The 21,362-nt window shown below is 37.6% G+C and overlaps 1 protein-coding gene across 1 annotated transcript in view; it reads left to right on the top strand.

Moving 5' to 3' along the window:
* LOC133654202 (contactin-3-like) overlaps positions 1-21,362 on the top strand; it is a 234,115-nt gene that overhangs the window by 172,392 nt on the left and 40,361 nt on the right. The window contains exon 15 of the mRNA XM_062054350.1: positions 14,158-14,316. Coding sequence (XP_061910334.1) covers positions 14,158-14,316 — 159 coding nt within the window. The remainder of the gene's footprint in view (positions 1-14,157; positions 14,317-21,362) is intronic.

Below are 21,362 nucleotides of genomic sequence, written 5' to 3'. Positions count from 1 at the left end.
GAAGCGGCAAGCTCAAACAAACCCGTATTACAAGAAAACGTGGAGTTTTTGTACCGCTGTTTGTTTTTTTTACATCCCTGACAGGAATTTATTAATGTTGTTTAAAGAAAAAAAAAAACACCCACAGGCAGAGGGCACTTTTTAAGACGAGGCAAAAAAGGGCAGGGGCTCAAGCACCCATAGGGCCCTATGTGTGCATGTGCCTGTATATATATATTTATATATATGTGTATATATATATATATATATATATATATATATATATATATATATATATATATATATATATATATATATATATATATATATATATATATATATATATATATATATATATATATATATATATATATATATTAGTCGGTTGAAACCTACGAAACAGGCTTGTAGGGATGATATAGCCTGTTTTTTTCCTGACCTAAAGTGTATATATATATATATATATATATATATATATACTTGCAGCTTGATGACTATTAGTCGCATTTTTCAAGCGTTTTTTTTATCATTTTTAAAATAGTGATTCTTATAAAGATATTTAATGATAGCAAAATTACGAAAAAAGTGCAGTTCCCCTTTAAAGGTGCCATTTTCAACTTCCTCACAGTTACGCCATAATTAGAACACGCGCGCTTGTTTCCGAAAGTAGGAACACACATTTGTTTCCGGAAGTGCGTTGCTATGGAAATGGAAATAAAGCGCTGAAGAAAGAAGTTCTGGCAATGCTTAAAAAGACCAAAATACGGTAAATATTGTACATATTACATATTGTTATAAACGTGTATGTTGCTATAAATATATATATTTATATATATATATATATATATATATATATATATATATATATATATATATATATATATATATATATATATATATATATATATATATATATATAGTCAAGGGAAACCTGCGAAACAGGCTTGTAGGGATGATATAGCCTCTGTTTTTTTCCTGACCTAACGTGTGTATATATATATACATGCAGCTTGATGACTATTAGTCGCATTTTGCAAGCGTTTATTTAATCATTTTTAAAATAGTGTTTCTTATAAAGATACTTAATGATAGCAAAATTACGAAAAAGTTTTTTTTGACATTTTAGAATTTAGAGGAAGCTTAGCTTCCCTTGCAGTCTTAGAGCAATCGCCACTGCGTTCTACTGTACTTCTTTTTAGTACTACTGTATTACAACTACAAGTTTTTAATGTCACTTTCTATTTTTTTTTAGTGTGCCATTAGTACTACTTCCTTGTGACCGAAGGATTCATTTTTAATATGTTTTTTTCATCGTAGTCACAAGAGCTGTTTATAATATTTTGCCACAGAATGAGTCACGCTAATGCCGGTAAGTGTCTGGCCTGTTCAAATCCTGCAGTCACATAACAATAATAGCAAAGGGCTAAATGGCTCCTTATTGTTAATAACACAATGAAATGCAGGGGCCTGCTGTAGAGAGAACCCTGCCTGTGGCCCTGCATTATTTATACATCCTGCTCATGGCAGCTGTCACGGATGTGTCATTCCACGCATCAAACAGCTTCAAATGTTCGGCAGCAAACCATGAAACTTGTGGCAACCGAGCGATGTGTCATTTTAGATATTACTTTCCAATCCAGTTGCTGCCAGCCCATATCTTGTACGGAAGCTTATACCGCCGCTTTTAAACTTGTGACCAATAGTAATGATAACAATAATGGAATGATTGCGAGAAATGATTGAACAAGTTAATTATTGTAAAAAAAAAAAAATTTAAAAATCATGGTTTGAAGTGTAATGAAGGGGATTTAAGGGCACAGCCTTTGCCAACCAGACAATGATGTCTATTGTCACATAATAAAAAAAAGCACAGCAGGGAAGGCAGAGAATGTCAATAAGAGTTGAGGTTCTCAGTGTGGACAAAAGTATTGGGTCGCCGAAAATTATAATGTCCTTATGAAGGACATAATGTCATGGCTGTTTTTGAGTTTCCAATCATTTCTACAACTCTTATTTTTTTGTGATAGAGTGATTGGAGCACATACTTGTTGGTCACAAAAAACATGAAGTTTGGTTCTTTTCTGAATTTATTATGGGTCTACTGAAAATGTGAGCAAATCTGCTGGGTCAAAAGTAAACATACAGCAATGTTAATATTTGGTTACATGTCCCTTGGCAAGTTTCACTGCAATAAGGCGCTTTTGGTAGCCATCCACAAGCTTCTGGCAAGCTTCTGATTTAATTTTTGACCGCTCTTCTTGACAAAATTGGTGCAGTTCAGCTAAATTTGTTGGTTTTCTGACATGGACTTGTTTCTTCAGCATTGTCTACACGTTTGGGAAGGCCATTCTAAAACCTTAAATCTAGCCTGATTTAACCATTCCTTCACCACTTTTGACGTGTGTTTGGGGTCATTGTCCTGTTGGAACACCCAACTGCCTAAGAAACCAACAAGACCAATTTTAGGTTGTCCTGAAGAATTTGGAGGTAATCCTCCTTTTTCATTGTCTCATTTACTCTCTGTAAAGCACCAGTTCCATTGGCAGCAAAACAGGCCCAGAGCATAATACCACCACCACCATGATTTACGGTAGGTATGGTGTTCCTGGGATTAAAGGCCTTACCGTTTCTCCTCCAAACATATTGCTGGGTATTGTAGTCAAACAGCTCAATTTTTGTTTCATCTGACCACAGAACTTTCCTCCAGAAGGTCTTATCTTTGTCCATGTGATGTCAGATGAAATACTGGTCCCTCGTACTGTAGCTATAACAGCTTTCACTTGTCTAGCAAGGCTTTCTAGAGCTTTGCGTCGGTGGACACTCGTGTCCGTTCAACCAGAACGTGAGGTCAGATATCACTGGTGTTGGGCATGAGAAAGAACCTGCTGGTGACGGCTCACAATCGCAGTTCAAGTTAATTTCGAAAGGGGTTTCATTAGGTTGAGGTCCTGTTCTTCTACACCAAACTCATCCAGGGGTTCCTTTGATCTTGCATTGTGCACACGGCAACAGTCGTGCTGTAAGTAAGGGCTCTATCCCAACACCTGACTGATTATTCAATTTAGACTTTAACCTTGAAAATTATGACTTTTGTCATAATTTTGCCAAGTAAAATTAAGATTATTATTGAATTTTTCTTAAAAAATTGTGACTTTGTAGAGTAAAATTACGACTCTTTTCATAAAATTGTCAAAATGTTAAGCTTTTCTTGTACAAACCCCGTTTCCATATGAGTTGGAAAATTGTGTTAGATGTAAATATAAACGGAATACAATGATTTGCAAATCCTTTTCAACCCATATTCAATTAAATGCACTACAAAAACAAGATATTTGATGTTCAAACTCATAAACTTTATTTATTTTTTGCAAATAATAATTAACTTAGAATTTCATGGCTGCAACATGTGCCAAAATAGTTGGGAAAGGGCATGTTCACCACTGTGTTACATGGCCTTTCCTTTTAACAACACTCAGTAAACGTTTGGGAACTGAGGAGACACATTTTTTAAGCTTCTCAGGTGGAATTCTTTCCCATTCTTGCTTGATGTACAGCTTAAGTTGTTCAACAGTCCGGGGGTCTCCATTGTGGTATTTTAGGCTTCATAATGCGCCACACATTTTCAATGGGAGACAGGTCTGGACTACAGGCAGGCCAGTCTAGTACCCGCACTCTTTTACTATGAAGCCACGGTGATGTAACACGTGGCTTGGATGGCAACATATGTTGCTCCAAAACCTGTATGTACTTTTCAGCATTAATGACGCCTTCACAGATGTGTAAGTTACCCATGTCTTGGGCACTAATACACCCCCATACCATCACAGATGCTGGCTTTTCAACTTTGCGCCTATAACAATCCGGATGGTTCTTTTCCTCTTTGGTCCGGAGAACACGACGTCCACAGTTTCTAAAAACAATTTGAAATATGGACTCATCAGAACACAGAACACTTTTCCACTTTGTATCAGTCCATCTTAGATGAGCTCAGGCCCAGCGAAGCCGACGGCGTTTCTGGGTGTTGTTGATAAACGGTTTTTGCCTTGCATAGGAGAGTTTTAACTTGCACTTACAGATGTAGCGACCAACTGTAGTTACTGACACTGGGGTTTCTGAAGTGTTCCTGAGCCCATGTGGTGATATCCTTTACACACTGATGTCGCTTGTTGATGCAGTACAGCCTGAGGGATCGAAGGTCACGGGCTTAGCTGCTTACGTGCAGTGATTTCTCCAGATTCTCTGAACCCTTTGATGATATTACGGACCGTAGATGGTGAAATCCCTAAATTCCTTGCAATAGCTGCTTGAGAAAGGTTTTTCTTAAACTGTTCAACAATTTGCTCACGCATTTGTTGACAAAGTGGTGACCCTCGCCCCATCCTTGTTTGTGAATGACTGAGCATTTCATGGAATATACTTTTATACCCAATCATGGCACCCACCTGTTCCCAATTTGCCTGTTCACCTGTGAGATGTTCCAAATAAGTGTTTGATGAGCATTCCTCAACTTTATCAGTATTTATTGCCACCTTTCCCAACTTCTTTGTCACGTGTTGCTGGCATCAAATTCTAAAGTTAATGATTATTTGCAACAAAAAAAAAATGTTTATGAGTTTGAACATCAAATATCTTGTCTTTTTAGCATATTCAACTGAATATGGGTTGAAAATGATTCGCAAATCATTGTATTCCGTTAGTATTTACATCTAACACAATTTCCCAACTCATATGGAAACGGGGTTTGTAAAATTGTGACTGTTATTGAGTAAAATTCCAACTTTTATAATAATATTGCACAGATGTTCAGTTTTTCTTGTAAAATTTTGACTTGCGTTGAGTAAAATTACGACTTCTATTATAATACTGCCAAAATTCAAAGTTTTTTTTGTGAAATTGTGACCTTTTTCTTCTGAAATTCCAACTCATTTTTGACAACAAGCATTTTTATATTTGCATAGTATGTATGTCTTATTATTGTTGTAAATACAAATCTTTATATATCTAGAAAGGGTGAGGTAGGCATTTTTCGGAGGTCTCAAGAAGGTAACAAATACAAGAAGGTGTGTGTGTGTGTGTGTGTGTGTGTGTGTGTGTGTGTGTGTGTGTGTGTGTGTGTGTGTGTGTGTGTGTGCGTGTGTGCGTGCGTGCGCTAATACAGTTTACAACACTGTTGATTGTTTGAGTTACACTCACGTTTAGCAGTCGCAAGGATTTTAGTCTGCATATTGTAGTTCAGGGTCAGCACCCCCGCGACCCCGAAAGGGACAAACGGTAAGAAGTGGATGGATGGATGGTTTCCCCCAGATTGCCAATAAACCTTTGGCATTGAGGGCATGGCTATGGGCGTGCTGTATATGATGTCATCTTCTAATTTGCATAATCAAAGTTGATGCATCCATCCATCCATTTTCTACTACTTGTCCCTTTCGGGGCATATTTTGTTTAAAAAGGCTTAAAAAAAAAATGCTATACATGTATTTCAAAACAAATCTGTGTTATTAACAGTTACTGTTGAAATATATGTTTCTTATTATATTTTGTTGCTGTTTATTGTACAATGTACTTCATGGAGAATTTCTCAGGTTTCTGGAGAATTCTCCAATCTTCTTAGTGACTCTTTATTAAAGTCAACTAGCAACAAATCTAACATTTTTTCTGCTGTTATTGTAGACTGCACTCTTTTTTTTTTGGAGACTCTTCACGTCCGTCACTCGATGTCGGCGATGAACAGCGAGAGCTGCAGCGAGCCTGACGTCTCACTTGCGTCACGCTACTGCTACAACTTCATTTTCTGTCCTAAAAGTCGCCGCTGTCCGTTTAATATTCGCACATTGCACATTTTGTAGATTGCGCCCCCCGCTGAGCTATCGCAGAGATATTAAAGTACGTCCACATCGCAAACTTGCTGCCTGCGCGTGCGTCTTGGTTGCGTCATCACAACATCCTGTTTCGGCTGTGCAAACGCGTATCTCAATGTGTGCTTGTGTGTAAAAAAAAAAAAAAAAAAAGTGTCCGTAATCAGATTTGTGTGAAGCAAGAACCATAATACAATGTGTGTGTGCATGTAATGCAATCTGTATGTGTGCGTATTTAAAGTTAAAGTTAAAGTACCAATGATTGTCACACACACACTAGGTGTGGTGAAATTTGTCCTCTGCATTTGACCCATCCCCTTGTTCACCCCCTGGGAGGGGAGGGGAGCAGTGAGCAGCAGCGGTGCCGCGCCCGGGAATCGTTTTGGGTGATTTAACCCCCAATTCCAACCCTTGATGCTGAGTGTCAAGCAGGGATGTAATGGTCCCATTTTTATAGTCTTTGGTATGACTCGGCCGGGGTTTGAACTCACAACCTACCGATCTCAGGGCGGACACTCTAACCCAGACCTGGGCATTCTGCGGCCCGCATCCGGCCCTTTGTGCGTCCCTGTCCGGCCTGCGTGAGGCCAATTATAAATTACAAAATAAATTTTAAAAAGTATCTATGTCGAGTGTGCAATACAACGGTGCTGCTTTTGTTTTGAAAATCGTTATTTGTATTACTTCCGTGTGGACGTATGCGTGTGCGTGATTGTGAGTGAATGTGAACAGCTGCAATCATTAATTACAAAATAAAGTTGAAAAAACATCTATGTCGTGCGCGCAATACAACTGTGCTGCTTTTATTTTGAAAAGTATTATTTATGGGCGTGTGTCCGTGTGTAACCTGCGAGTGAAGGTGCACATGCAGCGACAAGTGATGCACGGTTTACACCCGAGACGCTAAAAAGAGAAAAGTTGATGAAGAATGGCGTGTTTCCAACAAGACATGGACTGCCAAGCAACGTTCCCTCTAAGGTGCGTGCCTGCGCAATTGCGCACTGCTAGCGTCTGCTGCGCGCAGCAAATATATGCCGCGCACCAAATCAAATCCCATCTGAATTCTAAACAAAATAAACATATTTATTCTATGGAATTTTGCAATGCAACTTTGAGTGACAGTGACAACAAGCGGTCCTAACGGTGTTCGTCAACACCGTTCAATTGAACACCGTTCAATTATTGTAACGTCTATCGAGATGCTTCGAGGCCAGGAATTATATCGATCACTTTATTGAGCAAAACTGTTTATATTCGGCCAGAACCACACCAAAAACATAAGTAAAACACTTCTATCTCGAAAAAGTAGTCATTTTCTGCCGTACAAACCAGGCCAAAACCAACTTGTCATCTGTCACCAACACGCATACCACTAAACCACTGGTGCGTTTATGGCCACACAAAAAGTCGGACAACTCAAACACCACACAAAGTTACACTATGACTCCTCAGTCATACGTTTGCTTATTTTACTGTCATTTATTATTAATGTTAATTTATTTATATTAGTCATGGAATGCTGTTACACACACTATGTTGAAGTATTACTATTATTATTATTATTATTATTATTTATCTTACGGTATATATCAAAAATAATATTGAGCAAAATTTAATTGAAATATTGTCGATGTGGCCCTCCAGCAGTGCTCGGGTTGCTCATGCGGCCCCCGGTAAAAATTAATTGCCCACCCCTGCTCTAACCACTAGATCTTACACCTGACTTTTGCTACACTCCTGCCGTGGAAGATGTGTCTGTGTCTGAACGTGCACATACAATTGTCTCTCACTTCACCTTCCCTTTTTTTCATACTCACCACCAGTCAGCTCCTTGCACCCACTCGCACACTCCTGTTGGCGTTGAAGCCAAGAACAACGGACTTTCCATCACTCTCTGTAATCAAAATTTCATGTTTTAAGAGCAGCTTAGTTGTCAGACATATTTTTGTACTCGAATAAGTTATCATGTAATGACAGAGCAGAATAAACGATCGGGTTTCCTCCGTCGGGGAGCTGGGCTCTCCCTTAGAGATAGGGTGACTGTGAGACCCGTGGTTTTCCCTGTGGCCTCCTCCCGGTCAGACATGCCCTAAACCAGTGTTTTTCAATCTTTTTGAGCCAAGGCACATTTTTTTTATTGAAAAAGTGTGGAGGCACACCACCAGCAGTAACAATTAAAAAATGAAACTCCAGTAGCCGATTTTGACAATAAAAAGTCGTTGTCGCAATTGTTGGATATGACTTTAAACCAGTGGTTCTTAACCTGGGTTCGATCGAACCCTAGGGGTTCGGTGAGTCGGGCTCAGGGGTTCGGTGGAGGTCAAAACACACCCGACTCATCGTGTAAATAAAAATGTCTCCCTATCGGCGTATTACGGATACGGCAACAGCAGAAGTCAGACTGATTTGCAGGTGTGTAATTTGTTGTGAGTTTATGCACTGTGTTGGTTTTGTTCATGCACGGTTCATTTTGTGCACCAGTAAAAAACATGGTAACACTTTAGTATTGGAACATAGTCACCATTAATCAGTTGCTTATTAACATGCAAATTAGTAACATTTCGGCTCTTAACTAGTCATTATTAAGTATGTATTAATGGCTTATTCGGCATGGCCTTATTATAACTCTAACCCTCTAACTCTGGCCCTAACCCTCTAACCCTAACCCTAACCAAATAACTCTAAATTAAGTCTTTGTTACTTAGAATATGTTCCCCTAGTGTCCAAAAAACTCTAAATTAAGTCTTTGTTACTTAGAATATGTTCCCCATACTAAAGTGTTACCAAAAACATATAACATTTTCTTGAATTTGAAAAAAATATATATATATATTTTTCACTAAAGAAGGGTTCGGTGAATGCGCATATGAAACTGGTGGGGTTCGGTACCTCCAACAAGGTTAAGAACCACTGCTTTAAACTATAACCAACATATAGCTCTTGTCTCAAAGTAGGTGTACTGTCACGACCTGTCACATCACGCCGTGACTTATTTTGAGTTTTTTTAGTGTCTTCCCGTGTGTAGTGTTTTAGTTCTTGTCTTGCGCTCCTATTTTGGTGGCTTTTTCTCTTTTTTTGGTATTTTTCTGTAGCAGTTTCATGTCTTCCTTTGAGCGATATTTCCCGCATCTACTTTGTTTAAGCAATCAAGACTATTTCAGTTGTTTTTATCCTTCTTTGTGGGGACATTGTTGATTGTCATGTCATGTTCGGATGTACATGTCCCACCTTCTACCTTCCTAGTCACGTCCGTTGTGTCCTTGGGCAAGACACTTCACCCTTTGCCTCTGATGGCTGCTGGTTAGCGCCTCGCATGGCAGCTCCCTCCATCAGTGTGTGAATGTGTGTGTGAATGGGTAAATGTGGAAATACTGTCAAAGCGCTTTGAGTACCTTGAAGGTAGAAAAGCGCTATACAAGTATAACCCATTTATCATTTATCATTTACATTGTGGACGCCGTCTTTGCTCCACAGTAAGTCTTTGCTGTCGTCCAGCATTCTGTTTTTGTTTACTTTGTAGCCAGTTCAGTTTTAGTTTTGTTCTTTATAGCCATCCCTAAGCTTCCATGCCTTTTCTTAGGGGCACTCACCTTTTGTTTATTTTTGGTTTAAGCATTAGATACCTTTTTACCTCCGCACTGCCTCCCACTGTTTCCGACATCTACAAAGCAATTAGCTACCGGCTGCCACCTACTGATATGGAAGAGTATTACACGGTTACTCTGCCGAGCTCTAGACAGCACCGACACTCAACAACAACACATAGTTTGCAGACTATAATTACTGGTTTGCAAAAATAGGTGAAATTAGATCATCTCCCACGGCACACCAGACTGTACCACGGAGGAAACTCGATAATTTCGGCCACTATGTCATAGCATTACTGATACATTATTTACTGCAATAATACTTCCATAAAAATAATTTTTCGGTGGTTGAATTTTGGGTGCATCACCAGTCAGTAGTGCACAAATAGGCTGAATATATCCATTCATTCAATATATTAATCAGTCAGTCAATCAATCAATCAAAGTTTATTTATATAGCCCTTAATCACAAGTGTCTCAAAAGACTGAAAGCCTACTGGATTAATATTTTTAAACATCTTGCAGATGCACTGAATTTTAAATTGACGCCTTGTGCAGAATTGGCTAATTTTGGAATCCCACCAAACTATCAAAAAATTAAGCAGACTTTCAGGGATAGTATCGCTTTTGCATCATTAATAGCTTTTAGAAGGATTGTATTGGAGTGGAAATCATAGTTTGCCCCCAAGGCCTCCCTATGGCTTAAGGACATCATGTTTTTCTTAGATTTACAGAAAATTAAATATAATTTGAGGAGTACGCCAAAACAATTTGACTTGACCTGCGGCTGCATAATTAGTTACATAGCTAAATGAAAGACACTATAGGATAAATGTGAGGGGGTGTTATTATTTTACTTGAATATTTATTTTTTTAAATTTTTTTTTTGGACGGGGTCTGTGGGGGGAACCAAAAAAAAAGTGTCTGTTTTTAATTATGATAATTATGATTTCCCTATCAAATTAATAAAAACATATTATTTTTTAAAAAAAGGACATCAGGGCAAGAAAAAACTCAACCCAATGGGATACAATGAGAAGCCTTTGAGGGGACCGCAGATGTGGGGGACTCGGGAGTTCCACCCCCCAAAAAAGCAGCAGAACAGAGACGTCCCCAACTGATGCACAGAGGAGTGGTCCACCCCGGGTCCCGACTTTGAACAGCTAGCGCCTCATCTGTGGTCACCTGATAACCTCTCCATGCCGGAGAGGGGGGCAGAGCAGAAAAGAGACGGCAGATCAACTGGTCTAAAAAGGGGGGTCTATGAAAAGGCTAGAGTGTACAGATGAGTTTTAAGATTGGACTTAAATGCTTCGACTTCTACTTCTTATCTAAATTTGTTTTCACATTAAAAAAAACTTGTTTTTAAGGTGTGGCTGCCCTGGTCAAATTACATTTAAAGGTTACTCTGAGAAATGTTCTCCTATTTTATACATGGCGCAGTGTGTGACAAATGTGTTGTGTCGTTTCTGACGTGTTGCGTTGTTTAGTTTTTTTATTCGCATTAGTGAGAAAGGATGTTTGGATCGCTAAATATATTGCACAGACAGATCATCTTTAACACATATTGTCATTGACTAACTTTACTCATATTGTTAAAATGTGAGGATTTGTGTGTATCAGAAATAACTGAACGTTTATGAGGATTGAAGACTAAAGATTTAGAGACGTATCAAGGTCCAGATTGAGGATGCCGGTGGGCCATAGTTCTGACACCCTTGAATCTAAATCATGCAGAATGTGACTTGATCGTAGATCAGCGACTTTGTCTCCTTGTGTTTCGCCGCACTTGGCTAATGGTACTCAAGGTCGATCATCTTCTCTCTTGACGCTCTCTTGACAATGGGCATGTTTTAGATTCTACTCTCAGGTACTTCACAAACACTACTACTCTGCAGCATGCTGGTGGTGGAGACCAAGCTGATGAGCATGATTATTATCCTCAAAATAGTATTCTGTGCTTTGTCTTTCTAAAAACTATTTTCAACATGTTTGGAATATATATATATGTATGTATATGTATATTTATATATGTATATATGTATATTTATATAAGTATATGTACATATGAACATATATATATATATATATATATATATATATATATATATATATATATATATATATATATATATATATATGTGTGTTTCCCTGCTCTACCCCGGTATTGAGCACTGTATAACAGATAAACCACAGTAACCTTGACTATATATACGTGTATATATATATATATATAATTTTGTTTTTTTTTGTATATATATATATATATATATATATAAAATTGTTTTTTGTTTTGTATGTATATATATATATATATATATATATATATATATATATATATATATATATATATATGTATATATATATAGTCGAGGTTTCTGTGGTTTATCCGTTATACAGTGCTCAATTCCCGGGGTAGAGCGGAAGATACGTTATGTCAGGGAAAAAGCACAGAGGCTGTTTCATCCCAACAAGCCTGTTTCACAGGTTTCCCAGGTTCAGGTTCAGGGAAACCTGCAAAACAGGTTGTTCCAATAATCTGCTGTGGCTTTACACAATTTAAGCTCAAAGCAATATATATATATATATTAGGGGTGTGGAAAAAAATCGATTCGAATTCGAATCGCGATTCTCACGTTGTGCGATTCAGAATCGATTCTCTTTTTTTAATCTATTTTTTATATATAATTTTATTTTTTTAATTGTTTTAAATGTTTTAAAATTTTATTTTATTTTTTATTAATCAATCCAACAAAACAATACACAGCAATACCATAACGATGCAATCCAATTCCAAAACCAAACCCGACCCAGCAACACTCAGAACTGCAATAAACAGAGCAATTGAGAGGAGACACAAACACGACACAGAACAAACCAAAAGTAGTGAATCAAAAATGAATATTATCAACAACAGTATCAATATTAGTTACAAATTCAACATAGCAGTGATTAAAGATCCCTCATTGACATTATCATTAGACATTTATTTAAAAAAATAAAATGAACAGTAGTGTCACAGTGGCTTACACTTGCATCGCATCTCATAAGCTTGACAACACACTGTCCAATATTTTCACAAAGATAAAATAAGTCATATATTTGGTTCATTTAATAGTTAAAACAAATTTACATTATTGCAATCAGTTGATAAAACATTGTCCTTTACAATTATAAAAGCTTTTTACAAAAATCTACTACTCTACTTGCATATCAGCAGACTGGGATAGATCCTGCTGAAATCCTATGTATTCAATGAATAGAGAATCGTTTTGAATCGGTAAAAAATTGTTTTTGAATCAAGAATCGTGTTGAATTGAAAAAAAATCGATTTTGAATCAAATCGTGACCCCAAGAATCGATATAGAATCGAATCGTGGGACACCCAAAGATCCACAGCCCTAATAAATATATATATATATATATATATATATATATATATATATATATATATATATATATATATATATATATATATATATATATATATATATACGTTAGGTCAGGAAAAAGCACAGAGGCTATTTTTTCATCCCTATAAGCCTGCTTCGCAGGTTTCCCTGGTTTCGTCAGGTTCAGGGAAACCTGCAAAACAGGCTTGTAGGGATGAAATAGCCTCTGTGGTTTTTCCTGACCTAACCAATATATATATATATATATATATATATATATATATATATATATATATATGTATATGTATATATATATGTATATGTATATATATATGTATATATATATATGTATATGTATATATATATGTATATATATGTATATATATATATATATATATGTATATATATATATATATATATATATATATATATTGCTTTGAGCCTAAATTGCCACAGCACATTATTGGAACAGTGACAGCATTCCCTTGCCTTATCTAACAAAATGTGATTAAGAAAATGGAGAATTGAGCATTGATTGCTTTTGATTCTTCATTATTTATTTAATAAGACTGTACATTGTTATTTTCCTTATCAACAGCCACTAATGAGTTTTGTTGCGATCAATATCTCTCAAGGCAGTGTTTTAAATGCGTGTGGCTGTAGGCTCGGCGGCAAACCTAACGTTAATGTAGAAATACCTTGTTGAGGATGCTCGTTGTGTCTACAACTATATTGGTTGCTTGTTAAAAAAAGATTTAACCCCCTTTAATAATTAGAGCATATAATTTGCTTCTGTTTAAGAGCCACTTCAATCTGAGCCGAGCTCAGGGCGTTGTTATTCAGTGGCGCACCTCAGAGCTCTCCAGTGGTCTATTATTTCTGATGAGCTGACACCTTCATTAGAACAGGAAACAGTAGATGAGGATGAAACGCAGGACTAATGAAAATGAATGATAAAATGCTGATCCTTCTAGACTGTGAGATCTTTTTTTTTATCTTTTACTTGTACTTTTATGTCACTCCCGGCATCCACACGCGTCTGCGGTCTCATCGATCAATCACCAGGAGGGCCGTGAAAAGGGAAGAATTGCAGCTTGAGTGAATATCGGGGGATAAATTGTGAATTAAATTTTAATTCCCTGTGAAGGGCATCACCTCTCTTCCGGTTTGAAACTTAAGAAATATTTCCCCTTGCTAACATCGATTTAAAGGTGTTATAAGGCTTCGGGGTCAGGGAGGCATGTTTTATTCATGCAAACACGTTCCTGAGAGCTGTGTATGTTTTCCTGTGTGAGCGCATGCATGTTTCTGGTGGCTAAATGTGTGTCTATGTTATCGAGCCAGGCCCGCCCAGTCCCCCAGACTCGGTGACAGTGGAGGAGGTGACAGACAGCACGGCCCAGCTGCTATGGAGCCCCGGACGGGACAACGGGAGCCCCATCACCAATTATATCGTTCAAACCAGAACGCCGTTCACCGTGGGCTGGCAGAGGGTGAACACAGGTAGAAATGTCTAATTGTACACTTTTGTCAGGCATCTGGTGAACCTCCACAGGGAGATCCTGGTTTGCGAGGAGGGCGGGGGGGAAAGGTCAGCTGTAGATGAGAAGGGTTTGAAAGGGCGACGGGGTGTTGTCTTGCTCATTGGAGCTCACCAAAACCACTTTGCACCTGTGTCAGTCAAACCGAAGTCATGTCAAGTCAAGTTGATGTTAACCGTCTCTCTTGTGCAGACGATAGGCGCCGATCCCGTGGGTGCTTCGGGGCCCCGAAGCACCCACGTGGGATTAAAGGCAACTTTCAATCTTTAAAATAATTTTTTTTTTAAACAATTTTGTTGTTGTTGATTTTGTGGCGAGGTTGGTCCATTTTGCATTGTAAAAAAGTCACAAATCATATAGTCTATAATTAACAAAGCCTAATCAAGATTTCATTGTGCCCGATAACGTACTAATGACACAATCGTCTTGACCAGGGGTCCCCAAACTACGGCCCGCGGGCCGGATACGGCCCCCCAGCGTCCAAAATCCGGCCCGCAGGAAGTCCCAAGTAAAAAAAAAAATTTAAAAAAAAAAAAAAATTTTTAATTTTTTTGTATGTTTTTATTTTTTTTTATTTGTCCTTACTAGTCCATTTTGTACCGTCTCCGAGCCACTCAGGCAAATCATATTGTCTAAAAATGCATTTTACCATCGATAACGTGACATGCAGCAAGTGCGCTCTTTAAGTCAAAAGTCGAGGAATATATATGTATGAATGCATATATATATATATATATGCATTCATTACATACATATATATTCCTCACGCACTAATTGATTATATATATATATATATATATATATGTATGTATGTATGTATGTATGTATGTGTGTGTGTGTGTGTGTGTGTGTGTGTGTGTGTGTGTGTGTGTATGTGTGTGTGTGTATATATGTGTGTGTGTATATATATATACCCACACATATAGACACATATACATATAGACACATATACATATAGACACATATACATATATACACATATACATATATACACATATACATACTATATATATATATATATATATATATACAGTATGTATATATATATATATATATATATATATATATATACATATATACAGTATGTATATGTGTATATATGTATATGTATATATATATATATATGTGTATATATATATATATATAGCGCGGCCCCCAGCCAAATTGTTTTACCCCAATGTGGCCCCGGAGTCAAAAAGTTTGGGGACCCCTGGTTTCGACTTTTAATACACTGCACACGAGCGAATGAAGTGCATACTTAGTCAACAGCCATACATGTCACACTAAGGGTGGCAGTATGAACAACGCCAACATGTGCCATATAGTGGAACCACACTAAACAACAATGACAAACACATTTTGGCAGAATATGTGCGAAATGAAACACAACATAAACACAACATAACAAATTCCCAGAATTCCCTGCAGCACCAACTCTTCTGGGACGCTACAATATAATCAAACGCCATTGGTGGATCTACACCTAACATCCACTGTAATAATTCCACGTACAATAGCTATCTAGTCGATACTACTATGATTACATCGGTATTTTTTAGCATCACAAAATCTTCTTTCGTTTTTTGTTTTTTTTAATGTATGTTATGTTTATAAACTCAGTAAATATGTCCCTGGACACATGAGGACTTTGAATATGACCAATGTATGATCCTGTAACTACTTGGTATCGGACTGATACCCAAATGTGTGGTATCATCCAAAACTAATGTAAAGTATCAAAGAAGAGAAGAATAAGTGATTATTCCATTTTAACAGAAGTGTAGACAGATCATGTTAAAAGAGAAAGTAAGCAGATATTAACAGTAAATGAACAAGTAGATTAATAATTCATTTTCTACCACTTGTCCTTAATAATGTTGACAAATTAATAGAATGATAAATGACACAATATGTTACTGCATACGTCAGCAGACGAATTAGGATTCTTTGCTTGTTTATTTACTACTAAAAGACAAGTTCTCTAGTATGTTCACTATTTTATTTAAGGACAAAATTGCAATAATCAACATATGTTTAATGTACCCTAAGATTTTTTTGGTAAAATAAAGACATTAATAACATTTTTTGTGGTCCCCTTTATTTAGAACAGTACTGAAAAGTACCGAAATACTTTTGGTACCGGTACCGGTACCAAAATATTGGTATCGGGACAACACTAATACCATCCAGTCATTTGCCAAAGAAACACTTTATTAAAGTACCGTTTTATTTTCCTATATTCAAACACAGTGTTACTGTTCAAACTGTGTTTATTGTTACAATGGCAAAAAATATGACATATGTTTATTAAATACAATCTCTGCCTTGTTTTTATTAAATACATAGGCCTAGTATGCTCTTGTATTTTCATGTTGGTCATTATGGTGGTACTTGGAGAGGCAAGTGTTTTCTGAGGTGGCACTTGGTGAAAAAAGTTTTAGAAGCACTGACTTAGACTATATCCAGGTTTCAAAAACATGTACATTTCGATCTTTTGTGCACAAGTAAATATGGATTTTTGTCCTTAAATGAGACCTATGATGAATTTCCTCTTTTCTGACTTGTTAATGCGATTACCCTGTTGGTGCCAGAGTGACAAATCATAAGGTTGATGCATTTTGGTGTGAACTTGCACGCAATTTATGATGCCTTTGTTCATGGGGTTTTACTGTCTCGTCATGGTATTATTTGACTGAATACATTATTTTTAAGTAAGTATGTTAGATTACAAGTTACTTTTATTTTGTAGTTTCCAAGTGTTGTGGACAATTAAAGTTAAAGTTAAAGTACCACTGATAGTCACACACACACTAGGTGTGGTGAAATTACCCTCTGCATTTGACCCATCCCCTTGTTCCACCCCCTGGGAGGTGAGGGGAACAGTGAGCAGCAGCGGTGGCCGCGCTCTGGAATCATTTTGGTGATTTAAACCCCAATTCTAAACCTTGATGCTGAGTGTCAAGCAGGGAGGTAATGGGTCCCATTTTTATAGTCTTTGGTATGACTCAGCCAGGGTTTGAACTCACGACCTAAAAATCTCAGGGCAGACACTCTAACCACAAGGCCACTCACTGAGCAGGGCATGGAACAAAAAGGATTTAATGAAAGCTCAACAACAGCAGTTTTGCTCAGCAAAGGGGGAGGAGACTTTTTGGTACAGATTGTCCTTTAATCTGTGATGTCACAAATGGCCCACTGTTAAAAAAAATTACCCCAAACCCAGCATTCAGAGGCTTCCAAAACTGCATGCAAACTCACACCAAAATGTATGAACCTTATAATTTGGCACTCTGGGATTGTTTAACATGAGTATCCAACGTTGTAACAGCATTTATAAGTTAAAAAAATAAATTAAAAAAAGCAATATCAACACAGGTCCCCTTTAAAAAAGGAGCTTTTGTAAAAGTTGTTAGGGTGAATAATAAATAAAAAAAACTATTCAGCATTTGTGTATAATTGGGTCAAACAGGGATTTTTGGCTTCTGTTATGTCGCGGCGTGAAAAACTTTAAAAAGATTGATCTAAATGCTGCGGGAGGCTAAAAAAACATGAGATTTTTACACTCATGGCGTGTCACGTCAAACAATTGCACATGGTCACGCTGTCTAATTTGCTTCATGTAACATGCTTAGTATCAAACAATTATTTAAATTGATGGGTTTCTAGCCTTGCAAATAATCATCCAAACAGCTCAGATTTATAATTTACAAAAGATGATCAGCACAAGAATGATCAACAAAAAGGCTCAAACCACCACTATGAACCAGGCCAGGGGTCGGCAACCCAAAATGTTGAAAGAGCCATATTGGACCGAAAATACAAAAAAAAAAATCTGTCTGGAGCCACAAAAAATGTAAAGTCTTATATAAGTGTTATAATGAAGACAACATAATTAAAAGGTTAATTTGTTCAACCTTGGCCCGCGGCTTTGTTCAGTTTTAAATTTTGGCCCACTCTGTATTTGAGTTTGACACCCCTGCTCTATATTAACTAGCGCTCACACAATCCAATGCACTCTAGGGATGTAAAGCTCTCTGTGATGGACGATTAGAATCGCATCGTGATACATGGATTACAATGCGATTCAAAAACGATTTATTTATAGAACAGAACGATTCAGTTTACTGAAAGAATGAGATTCGATGTGGTGTATGAACGATTCAATTCTATGGTTAACATTTGTCCATGGACAGTTTCTTTTTTACACCACAAAAGAACAAAAGCATTCCTTCCTGCGCATACGCTCCTTCTCATGTGGGAGCAGTGGTCTCCAACCACCAGGCCGCTGCCCGGTACCGGTCCGTGGATCGATTGGTACCGGGCCGTACGAGAAATTTAAAAAACATAAAAAAAATAAATGTTTTTTATTTTTATTAAATCAACATAAAAAACACAAGATACACTTACAATTAGTGCACCAACCCAAAAAACCTCCCTCGCCCATTTACACTCATTCACACTCATTCGCACAAAAGGGTTGTTTCTTTCTGTTATTAATATTTCTGGTTCCTACATTATATATCAATATAGATCAATACAGTCTGCAGGGATACAGTCCGTAAGCACACATGATTGCATGGACTAGATCCGTCCATGCAAAGTCTATGAGCATGAACTGTTGAAAACTACTCGGATGAGAGGCCAAACGTCTTCTATGTCAGTGGTCCCCAACCTTTTTGTACTTGCGGACCGGTCAATGCTTGAAAATGTGTCCCACGGACCAGTGGGGGAGGAGGAGTAAAAAAAAAAAATTATTTTTTTTTTTTTTTTTTGTTATAAAGAAATACAATCATGTGTGCTTACGGACTGTATCCCTGCAGACTGTATTGATTTATATTGATATATAATGTATATATTGTGTTTTTTATGTTGATTTAATAAAAATAAAAAAAAAATTAAAATATATATATGTTTTTTTTTTATTTCTTGTGCGGCCGCGGCCCGGTACCAATCGGTCCACGGACCGGTACCGGTGGTTGGGGACCACTGTTCTATGTAACTGACCAGTTAAATGCCATGATAATAACAATAACCTGATGAATGCAAACACCCATAGGCACATTCATCTTCAAACACATTCTATAATAGTAACATGCTTCCAGTATTTTCAGATTTTTACAACAACATCTTCTAGCTAATGGCTTGAATGGGCGGCGGGACTTCCGGGACAAAGATGGGAAGCGACCTGAGTTGTGGAGGTGAAAAGTCATTTGAACGTTGCCAGAAAAGACTGCGGGGCACGGAGATCGAGCCCGTGTTGCGTTTTTCTAAATAAAGAAAGACAAACTGGGGAATCGGTCTGGAATGTCATAATATTGACGGACGGCGCAGCACAGAGACGGTCCGCGGTGTTGACGTTACATATCTTGCGGGTAATTATTTGGCGGGTAAACCGTGACTCTCGCGTTGTTTTAAAGATAAACTGTCACATGACTGCTAGCCTCGCGAGACACCCGGTCCATGTATCTACATCTATTGTCGTCTCCAGTTACATAAGTAACGTAATAAGTAGGGATGTCCGATAATATCAGACTGCCGATATTATCGGCCGATAAATGCTTTAAAATGTAATATCGGAAATTATCGGTATCGGTTTCAAAATTAACAGTATCGGTCTCAAAAAGTAAAATTCATGACTTTTTAAAACGCAGGTGTGTACACGGACGTAGGGAGAACACACACAGAGCGCAAATAAACCTTAAAGGCACTGCCTTTGCATGCCGGCCCAGTCAAATAATATCTACAGCTTTTCACACACACAAGCGAATGCAACGCATACTTGGTCAACAGCCATACAGGTCACACTGAGGGTGGCCGTATAAACAACTTTAACACCGTCACAAATATGCGCCACACTGTGAACCCACACCAAACAAGAATGACAAACACATTTCGGGAGAACATCCGCACCGTAACACAACATAAACACAACAGAACAAATACCCAGAACCCTGTGCAGCACTAACTCTTCCGGGACGCTACAATATACACCCCTGTTACCCCCTAGCCCCCACCACCTCAACCCCGCCCCCCCCAACCCCGCCCACCTCAGCCTCCTCATGCTCTCTCAGGGAGAGCATGTCCCAAATTCCAAGCTGCTGTTTTGAGGCATGTTAAAAAAAATAATGCACTTTGTGACTTCAATAATAAATATGGCAGCGCCATGTTGGCATTTTTTTCCATAACTTGAGTTGATTTAATTTGGAAAACCTTGTTACATTGTTTAATGCATCCAGCGGGGCATAACAACAAAATTAGGCATAATAATGTGTTAATTCCACTACTGTATACATCGGTATCGGTTGACATCGTAATTAAGAGTTGGACAATATCGGAATATCGGATATCGGCAAAAAAGCCATTATCGGACATCTCTAGTAGCAAGCGCGTGACTGCTCACGTACAACCTTGGCTCTCGTGTCGTTTAAAGGACAAAAACCTGATTTCTAGTTCGGCGCGATAACCAGTTTATGTGTCTATACTCAATTAACCTCATCGACTGAGGAGGTTGCAACCGACATAGCGGAACCCGACACTTCTCAAATCGGATATCCAGTCGCATCGGGTTATCATTAACAACCCTAATAGACACACTCTGACCTCATGAAACATCTCAACTGCATATGTCAGATATTTTAATAAAAAGAATATATTTTTTTTAATTAAAGTAACGCAATAATTGCTTTCACTAGTAATTAATTACATGTATTAAAGAGTAATTCCGTTAGTTACCCAATTACTTTTTTGGCAAAGTAACGAGTAACTATAATTAACTACCTTTTATAAGTCATTTTCCAAACACTGACACACACACTAATGATCAGACACCACACCCTCAGTGTCACCCACGTCCACTGACCTCAATTTGCACATACGAAACAGATCAGAGAACATGTTATATGAAATCTTCTCCATTAGCTCATGCATATAAATGTTATATTAACAGAATATAAATAATGAAGTTATTGATTTATGAATGCTGGTATAATTTTGCACACGACTTACCTG

This window comes from Entelurus aequoreus, linkage group LG07 (assembly GCF_033978785.1).
Source record: "Entelurus aequoreus isolate RoL-2023_Sb linkage group LG07, RoL_Eaeq_v1.1, whole genome shotgun sequence".
Lineage (NCBI taxonomy): Eukaryota > Metazoa > Chordata > Actinopteri > Syngnathiformes > Syngnathidae > Entelurus > Entelurus aequoreus.
Note: the sequence above shows the minus strand (reverse complement) of the source record. Positions and strands in the feature narration are given on the sequence as shown.